Here is a 26,940-nt window from a genome sequence, read left to right on the forward strand (position 1 = left end):
CCATCTTTTAAATTAAGTCCTTAGCGGAAACAAATTAGATAAAAGGATGAAAAATAGTCCCAAAAAAGTTACAAAAAGCAGATAAATATATTAAAATATTTGTCAAATAATTAGGACAAAATACAAATTGTTGTCGATTAAAATGTTAAAAAAATGGTTTAAAAAAAAAAAGTCAAGTTAACTTATTTCAATAATGTGTATAAAACAGTTTAAAAAACTAAAACGATTTTTTTTTTTTTTTTCCCCTGACTAGATTTATACACGCACAGATGCACGCATACAACAGGCGCCGTCGACGTCGCTAGTCAGTACTCGGTACTCACCACGGTCTGGACCATGTGCGGCCTCTGCATGCGTAAACTCTTGACAGTCTGGAAGACGTCCAGCAGCCCCTCGGCCTTGACGCGCTCCAGGATGTTGCTCAGTGCAATGAACGTACCGGTCCGCCCCGCGCCGGCGCTACAAAGCGCACCACAGCGCAGCGTTAGCCACGGCCGCCACGCCTTCGCCGGTCGCTTTTCCAAGACGGCGTCACGCGTACGGACTCGCAAGGGGGGCAATCATTAGAAATGAAACGCTTCCACGCCGTCCCACCGAGGCTGAGCCACCGACAAAACCGGACGGGAGGCGTTTTTGGGCTGATGATGTCAAGCCAGTAGTTAATATTCACTCAAATCAGCTTCAAATCAATAAATCAGAAACAGAAACTTTTGGGGTAAATCTGTCGGAACGTCGTCACGATTTGCAATTGAGATTTCAGCCGGGCCGGAGGGAAGCACGCAACGCACCCGTAACTCGGGAGAAGGGCCGGCAGCGCCCCCCGGCGGCCGTACCTGCAGTGCACCACGATGGGATGGTTGCCCGACTGCTGCTGCTGCCGCTGCACCGCCGCGATGATGTCGATCATGCCCCGCCCCTCGGCCGGGATGCCCACCTCGGGCCAGCCGTGGAAGTGGAAGTGGCGGATGGCGCGCGTCTGCTTCTCCTGCGTGCGCAAAAATACGTCAGATGTGACGCGCCACATTTTGAAAAAGTGGAAGGATTTCGGAGTTTCAATTGCGCCATACATGAAATATGAAAATACTAACTAGAAACATCTGAAGATATTCAAATGTTCCATTTATTAAACAAATTCCAATACATATTAATCCAATGAGTTGACTTTGAGATTGATTTTCTTAAAATTCTACATTTGAGTTACGACCCTAACTTTAATTAGCCTTATTTTCCAAAACATTGCTTTGCACATCGATCGACTTTATGGATGACGAGCGGCCAAAGTTCTCACCGGCAGGAAGGTGAGCACCAGGTCTCGTAGGCTAAAAGCGTCGCACAAGACGTCGGCCTTCGTCTCCACGCCGTAGTCGCCGTACGTTTGCGACTCCTCGGCGGGCCAGTACTGACAACACTTGTCCTGGAAACACAACCTTTGCTTCAGCTTTCCGCCCAATGTTGACGCGCCCAACGAGATGCCAGCCAATGTTAGTCTGGATCCAGTTGGGAAGTCGAGACGCTGAGCCCCGCGTGGCGCCGACGGAGACGGGGGGGGGGGAGACAAAACAGCGTACCTGCTCCCTCTCCTGGAGCTCGGTGAGCATGACGACGGAGTGGCACTTCCACTCCCACACCATCCGCCAGAAGTCCTCCACGGTGTGCTGCAGCGGGCCCTGCGTGGCGATGAAGTAGTCCTTCTGCCGGTATCCCTGTTTATGGCACAAGGCGCGCACCCCCAAAAAATGAAAACAAATAAATAAATAAATAAAATGCATAAAACAATTGCTCAGTGGAGGCAAGCCAAAACTTGTTGCTAGGCAGAAGTTAGGGAAGTATAATTAATAACGGTTTAGGAAATATTTAGTTTTAACAATTGTTTTTCAATTTAAAATGAATACATGAAATAAAAGAAATTAACAAACATTAATATGACAGCTACGAATAGATTTATTTAACTGTGGAAAACCCACCCAAATATCAAAAATCTGTTTCAGGGAAAAATAAAAAGTTTCCAATGGGGGATTCAGAAAAATGAAAATCCAATAGAAAATTTACGTGGTTGGAAAAAAATATATATATTGGTACTTTTCATTTTGGGATTTTTTTTTCCCTTCAGAAAACCAATGTAAAAAAATCTGACTTATTGGGGGGAAAAAATGATTTTGATCCCAAAAAACAAAAACAAAAAAAAAAAACATTTTTTTTTCCACATTTACTATTACCCCTCCCCGCCAAAAAAATTTTCAGTCATCATAATTCTTTATGTCAAATGAAAAACATATCTCAAGATTGATCATGGAAGTGGCTTACATCTATGAAGGATGCGTTAATGTAATCCGTAAACTCCTGCCCTCTCCTCATGGAGAGAATCACTCTGTTGAAGTCGTCTGGGGAAAAAAAAAAAAAAAAAAGGCTTAAAAACTTAAGATCACTTTCCGGGAGTTCCTCTTCTTCTTCTTCTTCTTCTTCTTCTTCTCTTACACGGAATGATCTGCAGCACTCGGTTCTTCTTCATGTTGGCGGGCAGGTTCCCCGTTCTCATGTTCTCCTTCATGATACGCATGTTGGTCAGTTTCTGGGGCACAAACGCGCAACGCGGCACGTCAGTAAAAAAAATAAAATCTGAATCATGTCATACGAGTGCATCCACGTAAGAATGTCTGCCTGAAACCAAATAGGCAAACTTCCTGTTCCACTTCGGCGCTAGCAAGTATTTTACATTCCATCGATTATCCCATTAACAATCCGAGTAATCGTAGAATTGATTTTGCATTTTTAAACCATAATACCGACACAAAAACATGCACGCGAGGTCCAGGTGTTACTTTGCGTCCACTTGCGGTCGCCATCCTTTCGTTGCACACTGACTTTGAGTGTGCCTTGAAAAAGGCGGGGCTTGCCCGGCGAGTGACGTGAGAATCGGCGAATGAGAATGTCGAGTTGGCCGCTGCAGGTTGAAGTTTTGGGAATCGGCGTTGCGGCTGGAATTGAGATCCCCTCGCTCGCCCCTTCATGATATGTTCATGCGATTTGGGTCTCGGGGGCACCCCCCAGTGGAGTTTCGGTTCACCTTAAACTCCTCCTCCAGACCGACGCGGTCCCCCTGGTTGAAGGTGTTGTGCAGCTTGTGCAGGTGGCCCTCCAGAGACGACACGTCCAGCTCCGTGTCCCCGTACAGGTAGTACTCCAGCAGCGCCTGGTAGATGAACGAGTACTGCGTCTGCGGGGGCGGGAAGCAACGAGAAGCAACTGCGTGAGTCCACCGCCCGCGCACACCACGGTGAGCTTTTCGGACTCACGTCCGTCTGGATGAGCTGCGAGCGCTGCTCCCGGATCTTGGAGACGAAGCCGAACACGTCCACTTTCTGCTCGGCGTGCATCATGTCGATCATGCCGTCGATCACGATGAACGTGCCGGTCCGACCCACGCCGGCGCTGACGGGGGAGGGGGGTTGCCCGCAATATTAAGTACACCGCAAAAGATGCCGTCGGATATTCATTGAAAAACGTATTTACAATTGGCGGTGTACAATATTTGGACCCTCTCGTGTAACTTCATAAGATATCATTTTAAAAATCACAAGACTTTTTCAAACAATATCAAAATATTACAAAGAGCTTTCAGTAAAATGAAATGAATAACTAATAATGATAATATAATAAAGGAAATTAAGATAGTGGAAAAATAGAAACCGCCGTAGCTGCGATCATTATATTACTAGTCATAATAATTGTAAAAAAAAAAAATAGTAAATGAAGAGGAATTAATGACAGTGCTGTTCCTAATTTTGTGACCGACCCTCTCATAGAGCTAAATCTGTTTTTTTTCAATATGATTTGAATATTTCTTAGTTGAAAAAGAAATGTCAGAAAGCAACATCACCGTTGACTACTTTGACTTATTTTTACTTATTTTACTTGACTAATTACTCTGAAAAATAGCAATGATATCTTTTAAAAATGAAGAACAATTTGCACAGTGTCTCAGTGTAGCCACAGAAGAAAGTCTTTTTTTGTAGTTCTTGGAAGAATAGAAAGAGCCGTCGTTGTGACAATCATTGTATTTTTTGGGGGTTTTTTTTTTTTTTTAGAAATAGGAATTAAACGGCGACCCCCTTGACACCGAGCGCTGCACCTCATATTTCAAAATCTTCGCCAAATATCGTAAGGCGCCGACGTGTACCTGCAGTGGACCACGATGGGCCCGGCAAACTGCGGATTGAGCGCCTTGACCTTCTTGAGGAACTTGAGCATCCCGATGGGCGAGAAGGGCACGCCGAAGTCGGGCCAGCTGGTGAAGTGCATCTGCGTGACCGGCCGCGGCGTCTTGGCGGCGTCGCTGGACTGCTGCGAGGAAGACGCACAAGAAAATGCTAGCGTAGCCTAGCCTAGCCTAGCCTAGCCTAGCGTAGAAGGAGACGAGCGTACGTATTGGATGCAGAACTTGCGTATGGTGTAATCCACCAGCACGGTGAAGTCCTCCACGGCCACGCGCACGTTCCCGTAGGTCCAGCAGCCCTGATCCGGCCAGTACTGGGAACACTTGTCCTGCGCGAGAACCGACGCAAGACTCATCATCCGAGTCGCTTCCAGCTACCCGATTGGCTTTTCATTTGAGCGCCCGGTCGTCCATTAGCAAGAATGTCACCCCGATGTTTTGGCGAGCACTCACTTCCTTGCGCTCCTTCAAGTTGGTCAGCATGACGACCGTCGACACTTTCTGCTCCCAAATCATCCTCCAGAAATCGGCCACCGTTTCCTCTTTCGGACCTGACAAAAAAAAAAAAAAAAAAAAAAATCTTCATTCGTGACGACTGATTTCGAAAAGATGACGTTCATCAACCGAACGCGCGGGCCTACCTTGTGCTGCTATGAACTTGTTTTTAACAGTGAAACCCTATCAGGGAGAAAAAAAATGTGCTTACAAATAAATATCCAATAGCGAGAAAATCGCGTGATTAGCGATAACGCGCTCACGTCGATGTACGAGGCGTTGATGTAGTCGGAGGCGGAGCTTCCTTCCAGCTGCGTCAGCACCACCCTGGAGTGATCATCTGAGGGAGCAAAGGTCACCTTGTCATTCATGCTTCTCATCAAAAACGTCACACGCTCTGGTTAGCTTAGCGCAGCTAACGGAGACAGTTTTCAGCGACGTTGCAAGTACCCTAATTCTCGGCCTACAGAGCGCACCTGGTTACAAGCCTCACCCAGTGCATTTGTAAAGGAAATACCATTTGGTACACACATAAGCCGTAGCCGTGTAAAAGTGCCCACGTTGAATTTTACAAAGAAAGATGGTACACGGACAGCTTAACGCTAGCACCGCCGCGCTCATGCTAACAGGGCCGGACCGGTAAAAGTCACTTCCTCGGCACATATATTCCACCGGTCTCACTCTTACCTTTCCCGCACGTGTGCCCCCTGGCGGCCGTTAGAAAAAAAAATCTACAAATTAGCCGCATCACCGCATAAAAAGCGTGTGGAAAAAAGTCGCGGCTTATCGGCTGGAAATTATGGTAAGTTACAATATATAACGAGATAAAAATAACTGACGCAGCTGCCTAAAATAGTTGAGAATTGGCTGGCTACCTCAACACACTTCACCGTAGCGCCTTAGGTACCGAGGTGCCACACGATGGCGCTAAAGCTATATTCAGATATTATACTGGGCACAAAAACAGCCAAGAGATATGTTTTTCATGAAGAACTGAGGATATCTTCCATTCCATTGTCCAAGCTGCTTATTCTCACAAGGGCAGCGCGCAGAGCCGATACCAACATGGATGCCTGGCACAACGACGCCGCTAAAGTCTTTTGTTTAGGACAAAAATATTGAGGTCACATCATCTTTCTAAAATGTCTCTTAAAGATCTTCGAGGGCTGGGTGACGCAATACATAAATTGACGAACTGGGAAACGAGCCTGACCGGTTTGCTTTTGTACCGAAGCAGAACCGCAGAACCTACTGGACAAAACAAGCTTACGCAAATGTGTAGAACTCATTTGAACTTTGGGTTCACCGACATGAATTGATTTGTGCTCGAGGGATTTTCAACACTTTCAACTGGAGGCGGCACGGTGGGTCATCTGGCGTTCAAGCGTTGGCCTCACAGTTCTGAGGTCCCGGGTTCGACCCCGGGCCCAGCTGCGTGGCGTTTGCATGTTCTCCCCGTGCCTGCGTGGGTTTCCTCCGGCCACTCTGGTTTCGTACCACATTTCAGAAACATGCAACATTAATTGGAGACACTCTGAATTGCCCCGAGGTGTGATTGTCTCCACGTGCCCTGGGATTGGCCGGCGACCAGTTCAGGGTGTAGCCCACACCTCCTGCCTGTTGACAGCTGGGATAGGCTCCGGCACTACCAACAACCCTCGTGAGGATAAGCGGCTACGAAAATGGACGGATGGATGAACACAGTATTGATTTGTGAAAAACTACCAACATGACCACATTCGGTGGTCGTCATAGCGACAAGTCCCCCTTTGTGTCCGACCGCCGCAAAAGCAAAACTCATCGGCCGCTTGCGTTTTATCACAAGAGCGGCGCCGATAATACTCACAGGGAAGAATGTTGGGATATCTGTTCTTGTCCTTGTTGTCGTCCTTGTTGGCCTCCTCGTAGGCCCCGTGGGCGTGGCCCCCCGGCAGAGACTGCGCGACAATTTGTTACATCAAGCAAAAAAAAAAAAAAAGGCAAAAAGCGGACGACTGACTGTTAGCTGCGCGAGTTATTTTGCTTTAGTCATTTCCTCTGATACATTCACGTGTGAACTTCCTCTAATGAGTGCAGGCTAAATAAAAGTCAGATACTGGATGTAATAATGATTCAGATGCTGTGTCAAAATTGTATAGCACTTCAGAAATAGGCAACGGAGGTATTTTCCACGTGAGGATGTATGCGTGTGTCACGGGAAAAATGGCTCGGTAGTTTTCCCCAATGGCCGAATGTTTAGGAACAAGTTATCTAAAGTCGCACTAGTTGCCGGTCGGTGGAGGCAGCCATTTTCCGCCTTGCCACGCGGACGACTGACCAGCGACTGACGACTCGTGCCTTGGGAAACCGAGAAGTCGTGCGCTAGTAACTCGAGCTAGCCAAACTCTGACCCGTGGGCTACATCTGGCACATCCCCCGTTTCTGCCTGACCCGGTCTTGTTCCAGTCACAGGTTTTTGTGCGCGTGTCGGTCGTACAAAGGAGCAAGAGCAACAATTGATGTCTTCGGTCTTGTTAAATTTTTTTGCCAACTTTTCTGACAAGTCTAATGAGCATTTTTTCGCCACCAACACAATTGGGGGGCGAAGATGACTCAGCAATTTTTGGTCTTCTGTGGTACAATCAGAAACCTTCAAGCTTTGCACGGCTTGTAAAAGCTGTCATTTTTTTTTTTTTTACACCTCCGGAGGTGGCATCAAAAGGAAATGCCGGAAAGGCAGCGCGATGGTGTCAGGTTTTTTTTTTTTTATTTTTTTTTTTTAACGCTGTACGCAAAAAGCATCAGCGAATAAACGCGCGACTTTCTGACGCGGTGATTTTGGCGGGATCTCCGTGAGAAAGAAACCCGAGGCCGCTTACGTTGTACTCCTCCCGGAAGAGTTTCCCGTCGTCGGCCGAGCGCAGCCTGTACTCGTCCTCCAGGTGCTCCACGGCGAGCGGCGGGTAGTTCTTGGCGGCCGAAGCGGACCTGGGCAGGAGGACCACCGTCGCGTCTGTGGAACGTGACAAAATATCATTTCAATATTTTGGTTGCGTCTTCCGACGTTGCCGACAGGAAGTCGAAGACGACCACAAAATTGCCCGTTTGTGTTTGCCTACCTTGTTCCTCCTGGATGCCATTTGGTATCTTCTTGTCCACTGTGGTGACCGCTGCTTTCCTCTGTTTTTTTAACCTAAAACTAAACATATGCAATAAATAAAAGTCCAGGAAAACAAAACGGCACGGAGGGGGGGAAAAAAAAAAAAAAAAAAAAAAACGATCTACGATCTAAAGCTGGCGAAGGAAGCCCTTTCTCCTCGACGTCGGCGGGTTCGAGCGCTCTGCCCTGTCAGTAGGTGAGCGAGCGAGCGAGCGAGTGAGCGTATGACCGGCGGTGGCCGTCAGAGGGAGGCAACAAGGGTCGCTTCCTGACTCGGGCTCCGCCTCGGCGACTCGAGGAGGAAGTGTTTGTCACCCGGAGCGCTGCCTCGGAATCTGGCTGCGGGCCAATCAAGCGAGGGCCCGCGGTCGAGGAGGAGGGGCTAAAGACAGTCGCGTTTGTTTGGGGACGTAAAAAAAGAAAAAAAAAAAAAAAAAAACTAGGCTACATACTTTTGCTGCCAAAGTATTCAGTTTAACAACATGTTGAAAACAACAGAATTGTCCACTTTCACTTTGTTGCTTGTTGTCAGGAAGAATGTGTGGAGTCCTTCCCACTTCCAGCAAAGCTTCGTCCACGGTCAGAAAAGCTCACGCAATAAATGAAATCAGTGAAGTAGCGACCATATAAGGTTCATATATATATATATGCAATTCAATGGGTTTTGTCTGTTCTCGTGTCACGGCTCTTATACGGCCATTTTTACCGTGTGAGAGGTGGCCGGCGTTTACCTGAGGAAGTACCAGGCCAGCAGCGCGATGATGAGCAGCAGCAGGGACAGGACCAGCACGGTGGGGAGGACATGGTGGCCGGTGGACGGGACACCCTCTGAGGAAGGAGGTGTTCGAATACTTCATCAATGGATATCGGCTTGGTTAAAGATCATTTTGAGCTTTTCCCACTGTGACGTCACACGTACTCCCGGGTGGAAAAAATTCAGATGGCAGCGCTAGCGAACAAACAATTTATCCTGTATACCGTAATTCCCGGCCTACAGAGCGCGCCTGGTACATTTGTAAAGGAAATAACATTTGGTACATACATACATACGCCGCAGCCCGAACCCTAACCTACATTGAAAGACAGTACAGGCGCTAGTGCTAATAATGGCGCCGTGCTAACGCTAACAGGGCTGGTTAAAATAGAACTTACTGGTAAGTAACACTGTGACGCGCCGGTAACGCAGCAGCAACACGGTAGCACAGTGCTAACGCTATCGCTAGCGCAGGGCCGGAAAAAGTCAACTTCCTCGGCACATGTATTCCACCGGTCTCATTCTTACCTTTTCCGCTCGAGTGCCCCCTTGCGGCCGTTAGGGGGAAAAAAAACCCCGCACAAATTAGCCGCGTCACCGCACGAAGCGCAGGGTTGAAAGCGTGTGAAAAAAAGTCGCGGCTTGAAAACTGGAAATTACGGAATCTGGCGCTGCAACCCCGAACAAGTTGAAGCGCTCGATTAGTCGCATTCATAAAGGGGGAAATTAGTGAGTACGGAGTAAAGTGATGACGGATTCGCGTGCCGTTACCTTGTGTATGGTTGCCGTTGCCACTGGAATTCGATGAAGTCGTGGTTGCCACCAAAAACAGAAGCATTGTGACTGCAGGAGGAAAAACAACAACAACAACACGGAGATTAAATTCCCCCGCATGGGATTCGCCGAACGCAGAACGGCCTCATTCACTTTGTTGGAATGTGCTCATCCGGGCAAATGCGGCGACAATGGGGCGATACACTTGGGCGATACGCTCGTTAGAGCTGCAGTCAGAGGGGGGCGGGGAATACAATGTGTGGCCACAAGGAGGCGCAATTGTACAATCTTTACAAGCGAGGCTCTGCAGGATTCTCCTTGAGAAAAAAAAACGCAGCCATATTGGAAGATTATAAAATAAAACATAAGCAACGGATATTTGAACACAGTGGAGTACCACAAGATATTGTATCATATTACTACTATGGCACGGTGGTCAGTTGGTAAAGTGTTAGCCTCACAGTTCGGAGGGCCCGGGTTCGATCCCGGCACCGCCTGTGCGGAGTTTGCGTGTTCTCGCCGTGCCCGCGTGCGTTTTCTCCGGGTGGGCACTCCGGTTTCCTCCCACATCCCAAAAACACGAGACATTCATTGGACACCCAAAATTGCCCAAAGGTGCGATTGTGAGTGCGACTCTTTGTCTCGACGTGCCCTGCGATTGGGTGGCGACCAGTTCAGGGTGTACCCCGCCTCCTGCCCGTTGACAGCTGGGCTAGGCTCCGGCACTCCCCGCGACCCTTGTGAGGATAAGCGGCTAAAAAAACGGATGGATCGATATTACTACTGCTGACTGATCAAATGTGACCGTCTCCTGTATGTGTACCCGTAAATCTGTATTAAACTGCCCCAAGGTGGCAAAAGCATGGACCCAACAAGGAGCGGCACAATGTCGATTGAATTGAAGCAAAAAATAAGGCATCAAATTAAAACCAGCATATGACAATAATAACTTTACATCGGAGTTTGATTTCATTTCATAGCATGAACCGCGATTTATTTCCTTTTCTCAACGTTTATATGTACAATATACGCCGGGGTATATGCCGTCTCCAATTTTTTGGACACCAGCAGACGCTCAGGGTGACTTTTAAAAGTGCAGCGTGCAACGTTGGTTTTAAAGCGCGTCGATTCTCAAATTATTTCACGCCCGCTGCCGCTGGGAGACGCAACAGAACCTCGAGAAGGTGCCATCGTGTTTTCAGAGCACTAAAAAGTCACGCAGTCCACCCACAGGAGGAAGTGCGTCACCTTGAGGGTGCAGGTGCGCACCGCAGCTGCGCAAAGAAGAAGAAGAAGAAGAAGAAGAAGAAGAAGAAGAAGAAGGGCTAAGTGTATCATCAATGATGTGTTTGTGCCGCGGTGCGCTGCGGCGTCTCGTAAATCGGGGACGGGGGGGGGGGCGTGGTGGGCTATTTGGAGAGCGACGCTGAAGGAATTTGGAGTCGGGACCGGCTGAAGCGGGGAACAGAAGGACGAGGTCGGTAAAACTTCCCCGAGCTGCATCCGCGGAGAACTCGACGAAAGACTGATGAGGAGGCGAGACGGAATCCGCCAAAACCCCCAATTCTCTCCCAGTCCTCCCTCTCTCCTGTGACACTCTCGAGGAAGGTTTCAAAAATTTGTCCTTTGTCCTCCTCATGCAGCCTCGCAGCCATCCATCCATCTTTTCCAGTCCTCCCTACCAAGCCCACTCGTCAGTTCTCACGTCTACTTTACCGCTCTCAACTCCGGCTTCCCGTCTAGCGCGGGGGTGTCAAAGTCATTTTTCGTCGCAGTCGCAGATTCCCCTCAGAGGTCCCGCCGTGACTGCCAAACCGCGAAAATCTTTCGCCTCGTCATGTTTACACGTGAAATGGATGAACTGGTTTGGAATCCGAAATCAAGGGCAATCGGTTTTTCGACTGTCGATGGTGTTTGGTAACACACAAATCCTTGCCATAGCTCACTGTTATTATATATGATAAGGCAATTTGAAATTTTGGCACAGATTTTAAAAATCACAGCAGTTGATACACATGATGCGCCTTCGCGGGCCACCTAAAATCATGCGGCGGGCCAGATCTGGCCCCCGGGCCTTCAGTTTGATACCGATGGTCGACATAGCTAGCAATCCATTGATCCTTACTGACACCTAGTGGATGTCGCGGCTACCTGCCAATCACAACACCAGCGGCCCGATAACACCGTGGAGACGGCGCACGTTGTTGTTCGCGGCGTCTTCTCCGTCCGTCCCCCGTCGCCCCCCCTTCGTCGCCCCCGTGTGATCGCTAGCGCATCTCTCGAGGACCACTTCCTCCCCTTCAGGAATGTTCCCCGTAATGCTATTAATAAAGCGGCGTCCTATTCCCGCGAGCGACTTGGGTTTTTTTTTTTTTTCCCCCGGAGTGAGGAGACAAAACAGCGCAAGCCTCAAATTAAGACTTTTCACCGTTTAGCCGGGGTCAGACGGTGGGCAAACGGCGACCGCGGCGTTTGTGCATTGTCTTCGCTCCATTCAGCGCTCAGCGGGCGAGTCGCCGTCCGCCGGGCATAACGAAAATGGGTCGTGGGAGAAGTCGGGCCCGGGGGAGAATTTCGCAGGCGTCCTCACTTTGGGGATGTGAGACATTTGCGAGGAGCTTCGGGGAAGGTTTTTACCCCTGGCCAGACGGTTTTGTGAGGCGCGGCGCTGTTTCCTGGCGAGCGAGCATCTGGGAGAGGTCAGAGAAGTCGGAATTGCTGCCAGAAAATCTGCAATAAAATCTTCTAACGTGGCTAAGATGAGCTTTCGCCAGCTATTGTTGCCGCATACTTGGGGATATAGAAAATGCAGCACAGTATATAAACCGCTGCTTTAACCCACAATTGCTAAGTCCAGCAACTAAGGTGACATAAATATACAGCGAGGCCTCGGTTCTCGACCGCAATCCGTTCCGGAGAACGGTTCGAGAAGTGATTTGTTCGAAAACCGAATCGATGTTTCCCATTACAATGAATGGAAAAAGAAATAATGCGTTCCAAGCCTAAAATATTGGGCTTTTTAAAGCATTTTTTTTAGCTTTTCCTGATGATTGACTGCATAGTAGAAATACATGTATAGTTGTAATACTTTATGGAATAAAATAATTTAAGAAATGTATTTATTTTTTTTGCTTAAAATGTATGCTAGGATGGGAGTGCAGAATAACTTTAAACGAGCAACTTGCTTTCTTTGGCGCCATGATTGCGGGTTAATACGGTCGTCCTCCATAAGAAGAAAAACGACAAGCACTACCGGGACACGTTTGTGGACAGAGGCTGCGTTATACACAATGACAAAAGTGCCACACGCGTTATGTTATTTGCTGTTTTTTTTTTTTTTTCGGGGGGCGTTCGAATTGACAATAACAAAACGCGTCATGGATGGGTCAGCTGCCTGTGCCACGCGCAATATATTATTTACAGGTTTTGTCGGGGGCGTTCGAGTACCAATTTTCGTTCGAAAACAGAAGCAAATAAATCCCGAAATTTTCGTTCGAAAACGGGGACGTTCGAGAACCGAGGCTTTACTGCATTGGGGGGGGGGGGGGGGGGATGCACCCAAAGCTGGTCAAAGACGCTCTCGTCACGTCTTCCGTTCACAACTAAAAAACTAAAATGAACTCCTCCCTGATATACACGCAGATGAAAATGAAAGTACCGATCAATCGTTTTGCGGTTAACGTCGCACAGCGCAACAGCAGCTATTTATCATGCTGCGCCTTCTTGAGAGCAAGTGAATACTAATCAAAGCCTTTTTTGCCTCAGAGTACAAAGCGCGAACTTGAGAGTGACTCAGTACTTAAAAAAAAAAAAAAGCTGTAAATTGTTTCTTTTTCTTTTCTTTTTTTTTTTTTTCCAGTCAGTCTTTTGTCATCGGACCGAGACGCCACCCAGACCAAACGGGCGGTCTTCCTAGCGTTCACAGAGCAGCTGAACGTTCTTCTTTTTCTTTTTTTTTCGCCGGCCACAGAGTCGCTCTTGTCTCTTCGCATACATCAGCCGGGGAATTCGGAAAGTGGGCGGCGGGTGTCGTGGGGAGCTCGCAGCGAAGGTACGTTGTGTGCTCAGAAAAGCCGCACGCCGCAAGAGCGTTCACCTTCCCGGGGGGCTCGGACTCCGCGCTGGCGCTAACGACCTCGGAGACCCGCCCGCCGGCTGACGCGCTGCGGAATCAACCGCGGCCTACTTGCCCGTCGACGTCTTGAGGAAAACGCGTGGGCGTGCGCTGAAACTATTTGCATGCGATAAGCGGAACAAAATATTCGAATCTGGACGACGGGCTGGCGTGCCTGAAACGCCATTAGACCTCTTTCATATTTCAAAAAAATAAATAGATCACGGCCTGTATTTGGTTTAAGCAGGGCAGCAACTGGTTTTCTTTTTCATCATCTGCAGATTTGCACCCCCGCCAGACCGCCATGAAAGCGCGTATACAAGTGCACGTGTCACTAATCGTTCCGTTCGTGCGCCATCATCCGCGTGTTGGGGGCAGGGGGGCGGGGTGGTGGTCGCGTCCTTGTTTTGTTTTTATTATTTTTATCAATACGTAAACACGTGTGGATCAGCTGGTAAAGCGTCGGCCTCACGGTTCTGAGGTCGATCCCGGCCCCGCCTGTGCGGAGTTTGCATGTTCACCCCACATCCCAAAGTCTCTAAATTGCCCCAAGGTGTGATTGCGAGTGCGATTGGATGTCTGTCTCAGTGTGCCCCGCGATCTGGCTGGCGACCAGTTCAGGGTGTGCCCCGCCCTCCTGCCGGCAGCTGGGATAGGCTCCGGCACTCCTCGCGACCCTCGTGAGGATAAGCGGTGAAGAAAAATGGATGGATTGATATAAATTTTGTCATCTGTACATTTCTATTTTATATTTACAGTTCTATTTTAAAGTTTTGGGCATGACACCAATACAAAACATGCATATGAGGTGCAATGATTATTTCTCATCTATTTGTGTTCGCCAGCTTTATGTTTTACACTGTACCATCTGTGCATTTGCACGTGCGCGGGATTAAAAGGCGGAGCCTGGCTAGTTGAGTGACGTCGGGAGTCAGCGAATGAGAGTTTAGAGTTGGCCGGGGTGGCTCGGGATAGCGCTGGCTAGTGGCTAGCTGTTCTGTTTTGTTGGGCTAATTTTTGTGTGTGTGTGTGTGGTTAAAATTAAATATGTATGATTTAAAATTCCTCCTGCAATTGTACCTTTGTGTTCTGGTCATAAACTACGGTAATTGACAAGAGATACAGTACTTAATGGCCACTTAACGGCCATTTTGAAAGTGGGGCAAAGTCCCATTTCCCGCTCCATCCGTCCTCTAAAATACTGTAAGAGTATGCGTTCATGCCCTGAAGGAAGGACGGAGCGAGCGGGATATGAAGTGTGTGAGAGGAAGGAGGAGGGAGGGCGGCGGTGGAGAAACGAGCGATAAGCGCCGCCGCCGCCGAACAAAAAGCGCCTTGATCTGGGAGAAGAAGAAGAAGTGGCGATGTGGGGAACCGAGAGGGGACAAAGTGAAGGGCCCACGCGGCGAGAGATGAGAGACGCGTTTGACAAAACCTTCCTTTTCAACCACTTGAAAAACAAAACCAAAAAAAAAAGCACCTGTGGAGGATTGCGGGGGGGTCACGTGACTTGAGGGCAACCAATCGGAACCGTAGGACGCTTCAAACCCTGCCGCCTGCTTTCTTAGCGCACTCGGCGACGACGGCGCATTTTCGACACGACGTGAAATTTGAACGGAACAACGAGCCGTTCAAAAAGTTCACTTGCGGGCGTCACTGACGGTGTAGCGGTACACGGGCCTGCCTTGGGCGCGGGGGGCGTGGGATCGATTCCCACTCGGATATCGGCCCTGCGACTGACTGGCGACCAGTTCGGGGTTGTAGTACGCTTTTCGCTTGAAGCTAGCTGGGATAGGCTCCATGTTTTCCTGCAACCCCAGTGAGGATAAGCGACTTGGACAATGACATGACTTAATTTGCTCTACTAGAGATGTAAACGATATGAAAACCTGAGAAAAGAGCCCACATATGACATCAGAGGACTGTTGTAGTACAACGACTGACCTGTGAGAGGCGGCAGAGTGCCACATTCTTTTCGCGTCACACTGACGAGAGTCCAGCAAACAAATCAGTGTGGAGGATTCGTCATCATAAATACTGAACAGATTGAAAAATTGGAGCGTTTGGCTCCCTTTGCCCACAAGTGAGGGAATTACAGCATCTTCACTCTCTCGCTGGCAACGACATTTATTATATTCATCAACGGGAATCCAACCGTTTACTGCCGTCGAAAAACATACATCACGTCTATTTTTCAAAGACTATGCTGCTGCTCATAAATATTCACATTTCTTTGCTTTTTCGATTTTCCGCTTAGTTTTACTTTTTTTTTTTTTTTTTCCTCCTAAAATGCTTATCCCCGCTTATTCAGGGATTTTGAAAAATATATATTATAATGGGCGTCAATCATCCACGGATTTTTGCTTTTGCCTGCCCAGCCCGGTCACTCAGTCGAGTCCACTGTACTTGAGAGGAAACACGGGAGTGATTTATCTTTAAAAAAAAATAAATAAATAAGTAGACATGCAAGGGAAGTGAATCACGTGGGAGAGACGATTTCCGGACTGCCTCTGGTGCAAAACATCGTCGGAAAAAAAAAAAAAAAAACGCAATCTTACTCCTAATGGGGAGCTGCTGCTGGCTTGGAAGCCAGTTGTGCAGCAACATGTGTCGATGTGCAGCGTAAGCACACGCCGTCCTCTATCTGCCGTTTGATACGCGCAGTTTCCTGTCCTTTGCAGCCAACCGGCAAGTCCGGCATTCCTGGAGCGCTACGCTTAGTGCTGCGGGGGAAACGCCAGCGAGAAAAAAAACAAAAACAAAAAAAAAAAAAACCAAGAAACCAACGTGGTGCGCGCACACGCAGATAGCGTCCGCTCTCTTTCCTGTCACCGTCTAACTAATGCGTGTTCCCTTTTGTCCTCATTGTATCGCGATTGCACGTCTTCATAAGTCATAAAATGACACGGGGGGAGTCACCTCCAGAACAACAAGGCCCCCGTCAAACGCAGGAATAAAAGTCGGCTGTTGCAAAAATCAAGCTTTTTCAGTTTCTTGGCATACAAAAAATATACATGAAATCATAAAAAAAATTAAAAAAAAAAAAAAAAATCACACACTCTAATATGTAAAATAACACACACACAAGAAAAAAAACAACACAGCATCAAACTCGTGTGTCAACAGGAGAGCAATCATCGCCTTTGTTTCTGCCTCGATTTTGTGGCTAATTTCTGTCCAAGGGCAGAAATTAATGGACCAGCAGCAAAGTGTGTGTTTGTGCATACATTTTGTATATATGTTTATACATGTACATATACATATATGTATACACACACACACACATATATATATATATATATATATATATATATATATACTCAATACTTTTTTTCATATCCCTGCAGAAGCCCACTCGCCCTAACAACATAGCGACAAATAGAGATAGCGCTAGCACAATGGACCTTTCCGACCTGTCGATCACTCGTCCAATAACAGCCAATCAGATAGCCGCATTGCCTTAACCCCTGGCTTGACACGCCCCTCTCGCCGCCGTGTTGTCCCACATGCAATGCTGGTTGTTAGTTGCGTGCGCTTGGAAAAGTTTGCGTTACGAAGAAAATGGCCCTCAGATGCGCTTGGGAAAAGAAATGTCTATTTGCCTATTTGGATCACGTCAGACTTTTAAGAAAGTACTGGGTTCGATTACGAGCCGAGTCAAATGAACACACCCACTCGCTTCTAAAGACTACAATGATATTACTCGTGATCTTTCCAAGTAAAAAGTACTCACCCTGCTTTACACGTGCAGTACGATTCCACTATTGTACCCTGTCGGATTTCAAAATGAAGTTTGTTTTTGCATCGATCGCCAACGTTTCGCTGCAACTCTGACGTTGCGTCCTGCTCCGTCCAAAATCTTAATTCCGTGTAGATATCCTTGGGTGAAATAGTTGAGGCCTCTCTGTAGAACTCTCTTGGACAAGTCTGACACATTTGGCAAAAAACATACCCCGATACGCGATAGAGAATCGACTTCAAACATGTTCTGTTCAAATCGCCATTTTGGACGCTAGTGGGACATGGCTAAGGGGGCGGAGCTTAAGATCGCCATCGGAAAGGTCCATTACTGCTGCCAATTTACAATTTCTTCATAAAGACTAAGCGACGCAAGCTTAATTTGTGCTTAGAACCAGTCCAAGCGAAAGCATTTCCTCATTATTTTCCAGGTCAAAATTGCAACTTATTGCCGTATATTTTTACGTCACACGTCGGCCATGTTTGGCTTGCCAGTCGGGTTCTTGGAACCCGCGACCATTTCGGTCCAATTTCCGACCAAATACGAGAACAGCCTTACCCGAGCTCGGGTGCCTGTTAACGTGAGCCGAATCGGACTCCCATCGCAGCCGGGTCACTCGACGCTGAGTGGGGTAGGGTGGGGTGGGGTGCGGGGGGGCGGGGGTACTTCCAGTGGTCACATGGTCCCCGGTCGACCCGGACGCCAGGAAGCGGATTGGGGTGACGCGGCTCTGCGGGCCCTAAAGGGACCTTGAGTCGGGGGGGGGGGAGAAAAACACCCATTAGATAAATTCAATTGCATTTCCGGGCGACAAAGATTGAGCTTTTCACCAAATTGCAAAAATATGCAATAAATTGAGAAGGTCAGCCCTTAAAAAAATAATAATAATAGTTTGATTGGCTACTGATGCAGCAAAAATCCAATTAAACCTAAGAAAAAAGACATATACAGTGCATGTAGTTTATTTAAAACAACAACACAGCTTGGGCTTAATAACGTTTGATTTAGTTTGATGCTAACAAAAAATTGGAAAATGGCATATTCTGACTCATGAACAGCATCTGCGTGACGGTGTTATAACACTTCAAGCTCAGCAACACTTCAGAATCGGCTTTATTGGGTGAAAGATGCTTTGAGTTACGAGCGCCATCGGGGAAAGAATCCAACTCGTATCTCAAGTCACGACTGCGTTTATGAGCTGGAATGGTGACATTTTGGGATTTCAGGATGGAGAACGGCAGCGAGAAAGAAGAGAGAGCGGACCGCGGCCTCCGGCTGCTGCATAATTATGTCGTCTGTCTCCGTGGGGAGCGTCGTAAAACGAATATGAAGGCTAACGCGACATGAACGCGGCGAGGAGGCGACGGTCAAATTAGCCGAAGGGAGTTCAACAAGTTTGCTTTCGGTTGGCGCGCTGAAACGCAGCCAATTGACCTCATACTGTTGAAAAAAATTAAAAAACAGCGGCAAATATCACAAAGCCATCTGAGATTTGTAGCCTCATTCCACATAAAGCCTTATTATGCTCATATTTTATTTGATCCCGGAAGTCCGTTCGTATTCCAGAACCATCTGATATATAATCCCTGCCTCCCCTCGGTCCGGGCCCGGAAATAGGTAACGGCAGAAGGGGGGTGGGGGTGCGGTCGCACAATTTATGCGCCTGGAAAACAAGCGCGACAGAATCAGAACGCCGCGACCCGAACGCAAACTTTTGAAGTCGTTAAAACACTGACGGGGAATTTTGCTTCTCCTCCCTGCCGCTCGTTTTGCTGAAAACACCTTTAAAAAAAAAAAAAAAAAAAGTGGCGGAGGGAGCGTGGCGCGAGTGGTTGCCATGGAGATGGCGCTTGGTGCAGGAGCACTGGATTACGGCGGGTTCTGGCTTTCTCTTTCCAGGCTGCGGATTTAGATGAATGTGTTGTGTTCCCTTTCGGAGAAACAGGTCAAGGTTTAAAAATACATAAATAAATGAAATAAATAACGGTGGGTCAGTTTGGGTAAAGCGTTGGCCTCACAGTTCTGAGGTCCCGGGTTCAATCCCGGACCTGCCCGCGTGGAGTTTGCGTGTTCTCCCCGTGCCTGCGTGGGTTTTCTCCGGGCACTCCAATTCCATTCCAAAAACATGCAAGATTAATTGGACACTCAAAATTGTCCGTAGGTGTGATTGTGAGTGCGTCAGTTTGTCTCTATGTGCCCTGCGATTGGCTGGCGACCGGTTCAGGGTGTAACCCCGCCTCCTGCCCGTTGAGAGCCGGGATAGGCTCCAGCACTCCACGCGACCCTCGTGAGGATAAGCGGCGAAAAAAATGGATGGATGGATGGATAAATAAAACGCTGCTCTAAGCACGTCAAATGAAACGTAAGGAGCTACCAATTTTTCCAAGGGTCAACATCCAAACTCAAATATGATAACCAGGACTGGTGACTGAAATATTGCTGTAATATTAAAAAAAAAAGAAAGATCAATTTTGTGGATTTTTTTTTAATTGTAAATATGACCACAAAATTTACAGTTTTATATATAAAGATATAAAAACTTTTTTTTTAAAGCATTTTACCAAATTTGACCACAATGATTTGCGTCATACCACAAGAGATATTTTTCATATTTTGGCTTTTTTTATGTACCAACCAGAGATGTGATTTTTTTTTTAATTTTCACTAAATGTGACCACTATTATAGCAATATATTGGCCCCATATTATTTCACAATATTATGGTGGAGAAATTTGCTATTTTTTGACACATTACAAAAGTATGGAAGAGTTTTAAATTTATTGTGAATTATTATTTAACATTTTTACTAAACAGTAGTGGGGAATGTGGTCTCACTTTGTGCATATTGTTACTACATATTGTACTACAGTAACAAAAAAGCTATAAGTATATAGTTTGGATATAATATTTGGCATTTTATGATGATGATGATGATGTTTACTGGTCGGTTTTCCTATCGAGAGGATTAGAATCCAATTTTCTACCTTTTTTATATGCTGCTGGTTTTCTTATTTTGGGGGGGGTTAAAAACGCACAAGCCAGGCCAGACGTTCGGTTCTGGCCGGGAAGCCACCATTTCCCCCACGTTTCCACCGCGATCCTCGCCGGCGACGTCGGATCAAAGCGGCGAGCAAACGCCTCGTTGCCGAGGCAACACATGCGGTCTGCAGGTTTCGCATCTGCGGCCGCAAAATGTCAAACGGCTGTTGGCTGCGTGAGCGCCGCCAAAAGATGGATGACACCACGAGGGAGACACGCAAGCACACACTTGGACTCCTTCACTTTCGGGTTGTGGTCAATCCGATTAGGACACCAAACGAAGATCTGCGAGCGCCCCGACAAATCCGTTTATAGAGATAAGATGTGACACAAACACACAAGAAGAAGAAGAAGAAGAAGAGGCAGCGCTGTCACGTTTCCCGGAGGATGCGTCTCGTCACACTGCGATGATGAGCCCGGCGCATCTCGGTCTGCCCTTTGACCCCCCCCATTCTGAAAACGCCAAAAACGGCCCACGCCGGAGCGTCACGGGACAAAATCTCAAGCGGTGGGGAGAGCGGCGCACCACAGTCGATTTTTCAGAAGTCAGAAGCTGAGATTTGACAAATCGAGTGTGAAAAATCACGCGTGTAAAATTTGCTTGGAGTCGAAATACATAGATATTGAAATACGTCGCTTATTTTGTGTAGTCTGGATCGATGTTCCCTCTAAGCTGCGCCACTGCGCAATTGCGCACGAAAACCGATCCAGCTGAGTGAACCACAGCCTTTTTTAAAACACGGAAGTAAACAGTTTCGAATGAGCTGCTGCTCAGCCTACTTCTACTTCCTAGTTTACCTAACACCGCCCCCCTCCGCTCTTAAAGCGGTACACTCATAATTACAAACAGAACACACATCTGCAACTTTATATCCGCGGGCATGACCGACCACACCCGCACATTTTTCCAAACTTGAGTGACTGTGAAATATTCCAAGATGTTGTCATTAGTACCACAGGAAACTGCCCCTTTGAAAGCGTCAGTGGGAAGAATTCCGGCGTCCGACGACATTCAAACAGCGACGCGGCGACCGGATATTTCTAGACTCGAATATTATCCTCACATTTAACAGAGTAATCGGAATTTGCATTATGCAAAACACGCGGGTATAATTTTTTCTCTACTTGGTGTCCCTATCGTCTTATTCTGAACTGTAGTACCCGTGACTTTGAAAGTGACTACGTAAAAGGGGTGGAGACTGGAGCAATGTGTGCTTATTCTCATTATCCAAAGCAAAGTTTTTCACCTTAGCCTTCAACAAGTCGTGTAAAAGTGCTGCCGTGCGATACTACCGCCGATAAATGTTGCGGTAAACAGGATGCGGAGAAGGGAAAGGAATCAGCCGGAAAAACTACAGGAAGTGACCTTGGGAGCGACTGGACGACCTTGGCAGCACAGCGTTGAGGATTAGGGTCATTGTTGGATGAGACAACAGCTGACGATTACATCATGGTTCTTGCCGGCTACAAATTCCCACATTTCGCAGCTTTTTTTCCCCCCCTTTCGGCAAAAGCAGGACGTACAGGCTAGCATTTCTCGTAGCTGCTCAGCTCGGGCTCTTGTACGACGAAGACCTGGCACCAAGCGAGAAATTTTGAAAGGAAATGACAACCCTCGATGCCACAAGATATTTAAATAAATACCCACGGATTATCTACATCAAAACTCGTTTTGCATTATTAAAACGAGAATACAATCCAAAATATGCAAGGAAATGCGTTTCCTCCGCAGGTTGTCCGGGCTCTCCCTTAGAGAACGGCTGAGGAGCTCGGTCATCAGGGAGGGGCTCGGTGTCGAGCCGCTCCTCCTCCGCATCGAGAGGAGCCAGATGAGGTGGTTGGGGCATCTGATCCGGATGCCTCCAGGACGCCTCCCTGGTGAGGCGTTCCGGGCACGTCCCACCGGAAAGAGACCCTGAGGACGACCCGGGACAAGCTGAGAGACTACGTCTTGGGAAAGCCTCGGGATCCCCCCGGAAGACCAGGAAGAAGTGGCTGGGGAAAGGGAAGTCTTTGTATCCCTGATGAAACTACATCCACCGCGACCTGACTAGGAGAATGATGGATGGATGGATCTTTTCAGTAACTTTATTCTGTGGGTAATAATTTGCAATTTCGTGTAATCGTTGCAGTCTTACTCTGACCCCAGCGCAAAGTGGGTGAAACGGGTGAATTTTTAATTTTTTTTTCAAAACAGAACATCATTTCCTTCCAGCTTCTTTTTTTTCTATCCTGTATCTCATTCGATTGCACAGGTATCAAGCGACTGCATCCCGCTCTGTCTCCACAATAAATAAAAAAAAATGTACGTCAATAACAAAAGCCCCCACGTGATTCCCCCCCCCCCCCCGTACCCCCCAGTCTCTATCTGTCTCCCCGTCCTCCTCTCAAAGGCTTCTCCCAGGCGCTCAGATTCCCGACGGCGCTCGAACCGCATCCGGTTAATTCGTATTCATCGCGGTGGCATTCCGGGACACGTCGAACGGGTGGGAGGCCGCTCGAGGCGTACAGTCTGCGGACGGACGCGTGAGAAATATTATACGCCCACACGCCGAGTTTAGAAAGCCCGGTGGTGGTCTCGGGCTATCTACCTGCTTCTTTAGAGGGCCGCCGGATTTCACACGGACGAGTGGGAAGAACGGCTTCGGGTTTTTTTTTTTAAATTGCTAGACAGGTCAGATCCTCCGAGCGCTCGCACCCATTGGCTGCCTCCGCGGGGGGAATTCCACCCCTGCTGCCTTTTTGTCCTTGTAGCGAGCTGACTCACAAGCAGGAAGAGAAACGGTTTGGATCACATCCCCTCCGCGTGCATGCGCGACCCAACGCTGGACTTGTAAAATTAGACGATTTGGATGACGCTGTGCGATGATCACTTGGATTCATGTGCCGTTAACGACGGCCGTGTGCAAGAATCACAGAACGCGGCGTGAGAAAGTTGACGAGGCTATCTTTACCTAGCTCATAAAATCGAAATTCTACCATGTGGTTAGTTACGTTTAGCGAAAACTGCACTAACGCAAAAGTTGACCCGGCAATTTTCCGTCGCGATTCATCAACAATCTCCGCGTTAACTGGGTCGCCCCGGGCAATTTAAACTCGTCGGTGCTACGATCGGAAGCCCCTTTTGAAAGCTGTAACATGCGGATGTTAGGTAGGATTTGTACAAACGGAACCGAGACCGAACGTGGAGTTTTTTTGAACGCTAGCTAATTGGAACGAGGCGACCTCCAGAAGGAAACGGCTGGGAGTCGCGACAGCTCCGTCTTCCTGCTCGGCAGGCCCAGCTCGCCTCAGATGTGCGGCGCGCTGAGCCAGATTAGCGGGAGGAAATGGCTCGCGAAAATGACATATTTAGGAAGTATGACCTAGAACATTTGCAGCCTCGACTAAATTAGCGACTACACACACTTCTGAAGTCAATCCGGGAACATTCCTCCTTGCGGCTTATTAGCCGGCTCTACTGTTCAACTTCCGATCTGCCGCTTGAAGGGCGCTAACGATCGCTGGGTCAGGGATTGCCGTGGCTACGACGCACTTTTTCCAGTTTTTGTTCAAAGGCAAACGTGCCGAAACTCGCCTGCGAGGATTTTATTTACTCCGGGCGCACGCTGACAACACGCCTGTCTTAAGGAATGTGAGCAAGTTACGAAGGAGGAAATAATCTCAAAACCTGTTTGTGGCTTCCGCCTCAAAGACATCACTTCAGCGGATCAAGTAGTTCAAGCAAATACTGTAATCTAGCCATCAGGCACAGTAAGAACCTGGCACTAGGAACCAGTCGTGCAAATAGTCCGGAAGTACTGCGCTGTGTACACACACGGAGGCCGCAAAACGATCACCGTTACAGAGTTCCGGCACGAGGAGGTCACGGAGCAATGACGGAGATCGGAGACTCGCAGGAGACTGACGGATGACTGAACACCATCGATTTTCCCCTCAAACGAGCCCGACGACTAGGCGGGATGTCACCGGAGCGGGACGCGTGCAAAATGATAATCGGGCCCAGTTGGGAGTATTGTGCACCCTTTCTGATCCCCGCCGACGACGGCACAATTATCAGATGTCTCGGCGAGATTATCTTGAGTTGGAGGAGTGTCAAGAGTGACGATGGACAATCATAAACGTTAAACCTGCAGAATCGAACGCGCGAGTGACAACAGTTTGTAACACCAATGCGCCAGATAAGCTAACTGTTAGCCTAGCTTCTTGAGTTTTTTTTTTTTTTAAAGTTTATTTCTACTACTACTACTACTTTCTCCTTCGCTGTATGTTTTTTATGGTAATCATGTTTTTACAACGTCAAGGTGGCAACATTGTAATTATTGTCCATGATTAATTTGAACATTGATGCAACGCTGCGGTTGGTTGTTTATTTCCGGCAAAGAAAGGAAGTTGAAAATTGCGTAAAACCCCAGCAACATGCGAGCATTTTAAAAGCGGCCGCTTCTTATTTCTAGATCCTTGGATCTTTAATTATGGCTTATCATTTGTATTTCACACAATTAAAATCGAGCATGATGGCAATTTGGTAACAGCATAACTTTTTTTCCCCCATGCTTAATATTTGTGAGCTGTACCCGATGTTGATTTGAAGAGATTTCGTCAGTCATAAATGTTTTGTTTTTTTTTTTTTTAAATCCAATTCATTTCTATTTTTGGATTTGAACGAAAGGTTTTATAAAATAACGGCTCAGTGTGCATGGAAAATAGTTTTTCACACGCATCAAAATCATTTGCCGCTCGCCTCGGTGCAAGAATCGGAAAAAAAAGAAAGAAAAAAAAAAAGTGCGAAGGAAGCGTTTGCCGAGGGTGTGGGATGCTAATTGTCAAGAGGACAAAAAAAGGAACGAGGATACGACTAATTACAAACATTTAACATCGTCAATGCAGTGACGCGATTGGACGACGCACAAAACAAAAACCTGACCGCCATCTTGAAATCCTCACCCTTGTTACAATCCACAATTTTAAACACAAACCAAGCCTTGTCCGCACTTGAAACTCGAATGCTGGTTTGAAACCATCCATCCATTTTCTTAGCCGCTTATCCTCACAAGGGTCACGGGGAGTACTGGACCCTACCCCAGCTGGCGGGGTACATCCTGACCTGGTCGCCAGGCATTCGCATAGAGACAGACGACGGTCGCACTCACAGTCACACCTTGGGGCAATTTAGAGCGTCCAATTCATGTCGCGTGTTTTTGGGATGCGGGAGGAAACCGGAGTCCCCACCCGGAGGAAAGCCACGCAGGCTCGGTCGGGGGAGAACATGCAAACTCCACACAGGCGGGGCCGGGATCTAACCCGGGACCTCAGAAATGTGAGGCCAACGCTTTTCCAGCCGCCTGGTTTGAAACCTTTATTTGAAAAAACTGAAACCCGACTTCAACCCTAATTACAAATCCTGGAACGCTAACTCATGCCCGAAAGCTAAATCGGACGCCCTAATCCTGAACTGAAACCCCAATTTGGACAAGAAAACCTTGAGCTGCAGCTAAAGCGCGCAACGGCTACAATATCACTGACTGGAAGACTTTGGCACGCTGGCGCTAGCCGTCATCGAATTAGCGGCACGCGGCCTGGCATAGGCAAAATGCGCGCTCCCTGGAGGGGGTAAGAAGATGTAGGTGGCCTCGGTATCGGTATCGGTGGGCGTTCTGGCACCGGGTCTCAATCTGAGCGGCGGATTACATCCTCTTGACATAAACCAGAAGCCGAGCTTTTTTTTTTTTGGGGGGAACAACAGAGACGCCATGTTGGGCTTCCTCGGGGGAGAACGAGAAGGAAAAATAAATGTGCGGATTAGACGATCATTAATACCCAATCTGGATTAGCGGCGATCCCGAGGCCACGCTACGCAGCTGCAGATTAGTCGCCCGGCGGCGGCTGCCGGCTGGCGCCAGACAATGCCGCTTTTTGTTCCTAGCGGACAACAAAAGGACGACTCTATTCCAACAAGGTCAGCAGTGATTATACAACAGAAGACAGGGGGGGGGGGCACTGACCCCCCCCCCCCCCCACCAAATCAGACGGGAGTGGACAGATCACAAACTGTGCTCTAATATGAAAAGTCAATGATTTTGTACTTTACCTAAAAAAACAAACAAAAAACATACATTAATGATAGAATTACATATAAAGAATGTTGCATTTTTTGCTTCACTTCTATTGACATTGTGCTGCAACTTATTCTGGTGTGCATGTCTTGCTAGCTGGGGGCAGTATAGGGCAGACGTACGCGAAGACGCTCACAAGTTACTCTTCACAGTAATATTCGTCGTTCTTTGCAGACGATAAAAAATATATATACATATATATGAGGATGTGTATCATAACCAAACTGATGAGTTCAATTCACAGTGCTCGTATGTCAACTTTCTGCTCACAAGTCAAATCAAATCTTCAAGGCACCGCTCGATGATTATCAAATCAATATCCCCGTAGATGTTAAATGAAATTCTATTCATCCGTTGAATTCAACCGTTCATTGCTATTGACGTATATATCCGTCAATTGGGTTTTTCAACGCGGAGAACACGAAAAAAGAGGGACTCGGCCACCTCATCTGCGAAATTCAGGTTTGCGCTGTAGATGGCAGCGTTGCATCCACTCGAATTTTAGATCAGTACAACTTTTGAGAAGAAGATAAAGACTTTCGGTCGAACAAGTTTAG

General features: G+C 47.7%; 1 protein-coding gene across 3 annotated transcripts in view; it reads right to left on the reverse strand.

The window, feature by feature from the left end:
* LOC133495674 (receptor-type tyrosine-protein phosphatase epsilon-like) overlaps positions 1 to 26,940 on the reverse strand; it is a 33,075-nt gene that overhangs the window by 837 nt on the left and 5,298 nt on the right. Inside the window, exons 1-19 of one of the 3 annotated variants that reach the window (XM_061810577.1) lie at positions 17,787 to 17,967; positions 9,373 to 9,444; positions 8,579 to 8,675; positions 7,807 to 7,886; positions 7,567 to 7,700; positions 6,555 to 6,645; positions 4,972 to 5,048; positions 4,855 to 4,891; positions 4,667 to 4,764; positions 4,423 to 4,542; positions 4,178 to 4,341; positions 3,294 to 3,429; positions 3,065 to 3,214; positions 2,476 to 2,569; positions 2,305 to 2,381; positions 1,569 to 1,703; positions 1,289 to 1,414; positions 834 to 985; positions 324 to 459 (exon numbers count right to left, since the gene is read on the reverse strand). In XM_061810577.1, the coding sequence (XP_061666561.1) occupies positions 324 to 459; positions 834 to 985; positions 1,289 to 1,414; positions 1,569 to 1,703; positions 2,305 to 2,381; positions 2,476 to 2,569; positions 3,065 to 3,214; positions 3,294 to 3,429; positions 4,178 to 4,341; positions 4,423 to 4,542; positions 4,667 to 4,764; positions 4,855 to 4,891; positions 4,972 to 5,048; positions 6,555 to 6,645; positions 7,567 to 7,700; positions 7,807 to 7,886; positions 8,579 to 8,675; positions 9,373 to 9,439 (1,971 nt within the window). In that variant the 5' untranslated portion in view covers positions 9,440 to 9,444; positions 17,787 to 17,967. Of the gene's footprint in view, positions 1 to 323; positions 460 to 833; positions 986 to 1,288; positions 1,415 to 1,568; positions 1,704 to 2,304; positions 2,382 to 2,475; positions 2,570 to 3,064; positions 3,215 to 3,293; positions 3,430 to 4,177; positions 4,342 to 4,422; positions 4,543 to 4,666; positions 4,765 to 4,854; positions 4,892 to 4,971; positions 5,049 to 6,554; positions 6,646 to 7,566; positions 7,701 to 7,806; positions 7,887 to 8,578; positions 8,676 to 9,372; positions 9,445 to 17,786; positions 17,978 to 26,940 lie in introns of those variants that run through there. The other 2 variants (XM_061810576.1, XM_061810575.1) reach the window with 2 other exon arrangements.

The sequence above is a fragment of the Syngnathoides biaculeatus genome, chromosome 22 (assembly GCF_019802595.1).
Source record: "Syngnathoides biaculeatus isolate LvHL_M chromosome 22, ASM1980259v1, whole genome shotgun sequence".
NCBI classification, from domain to species: domain Eukaryota; kingdom Metazoa; phylum Chordata; class Actinopteri; order Syngnathiformes; family Syngnathidae; genus Syngnathoides; species Syngnathoides biaculeatus.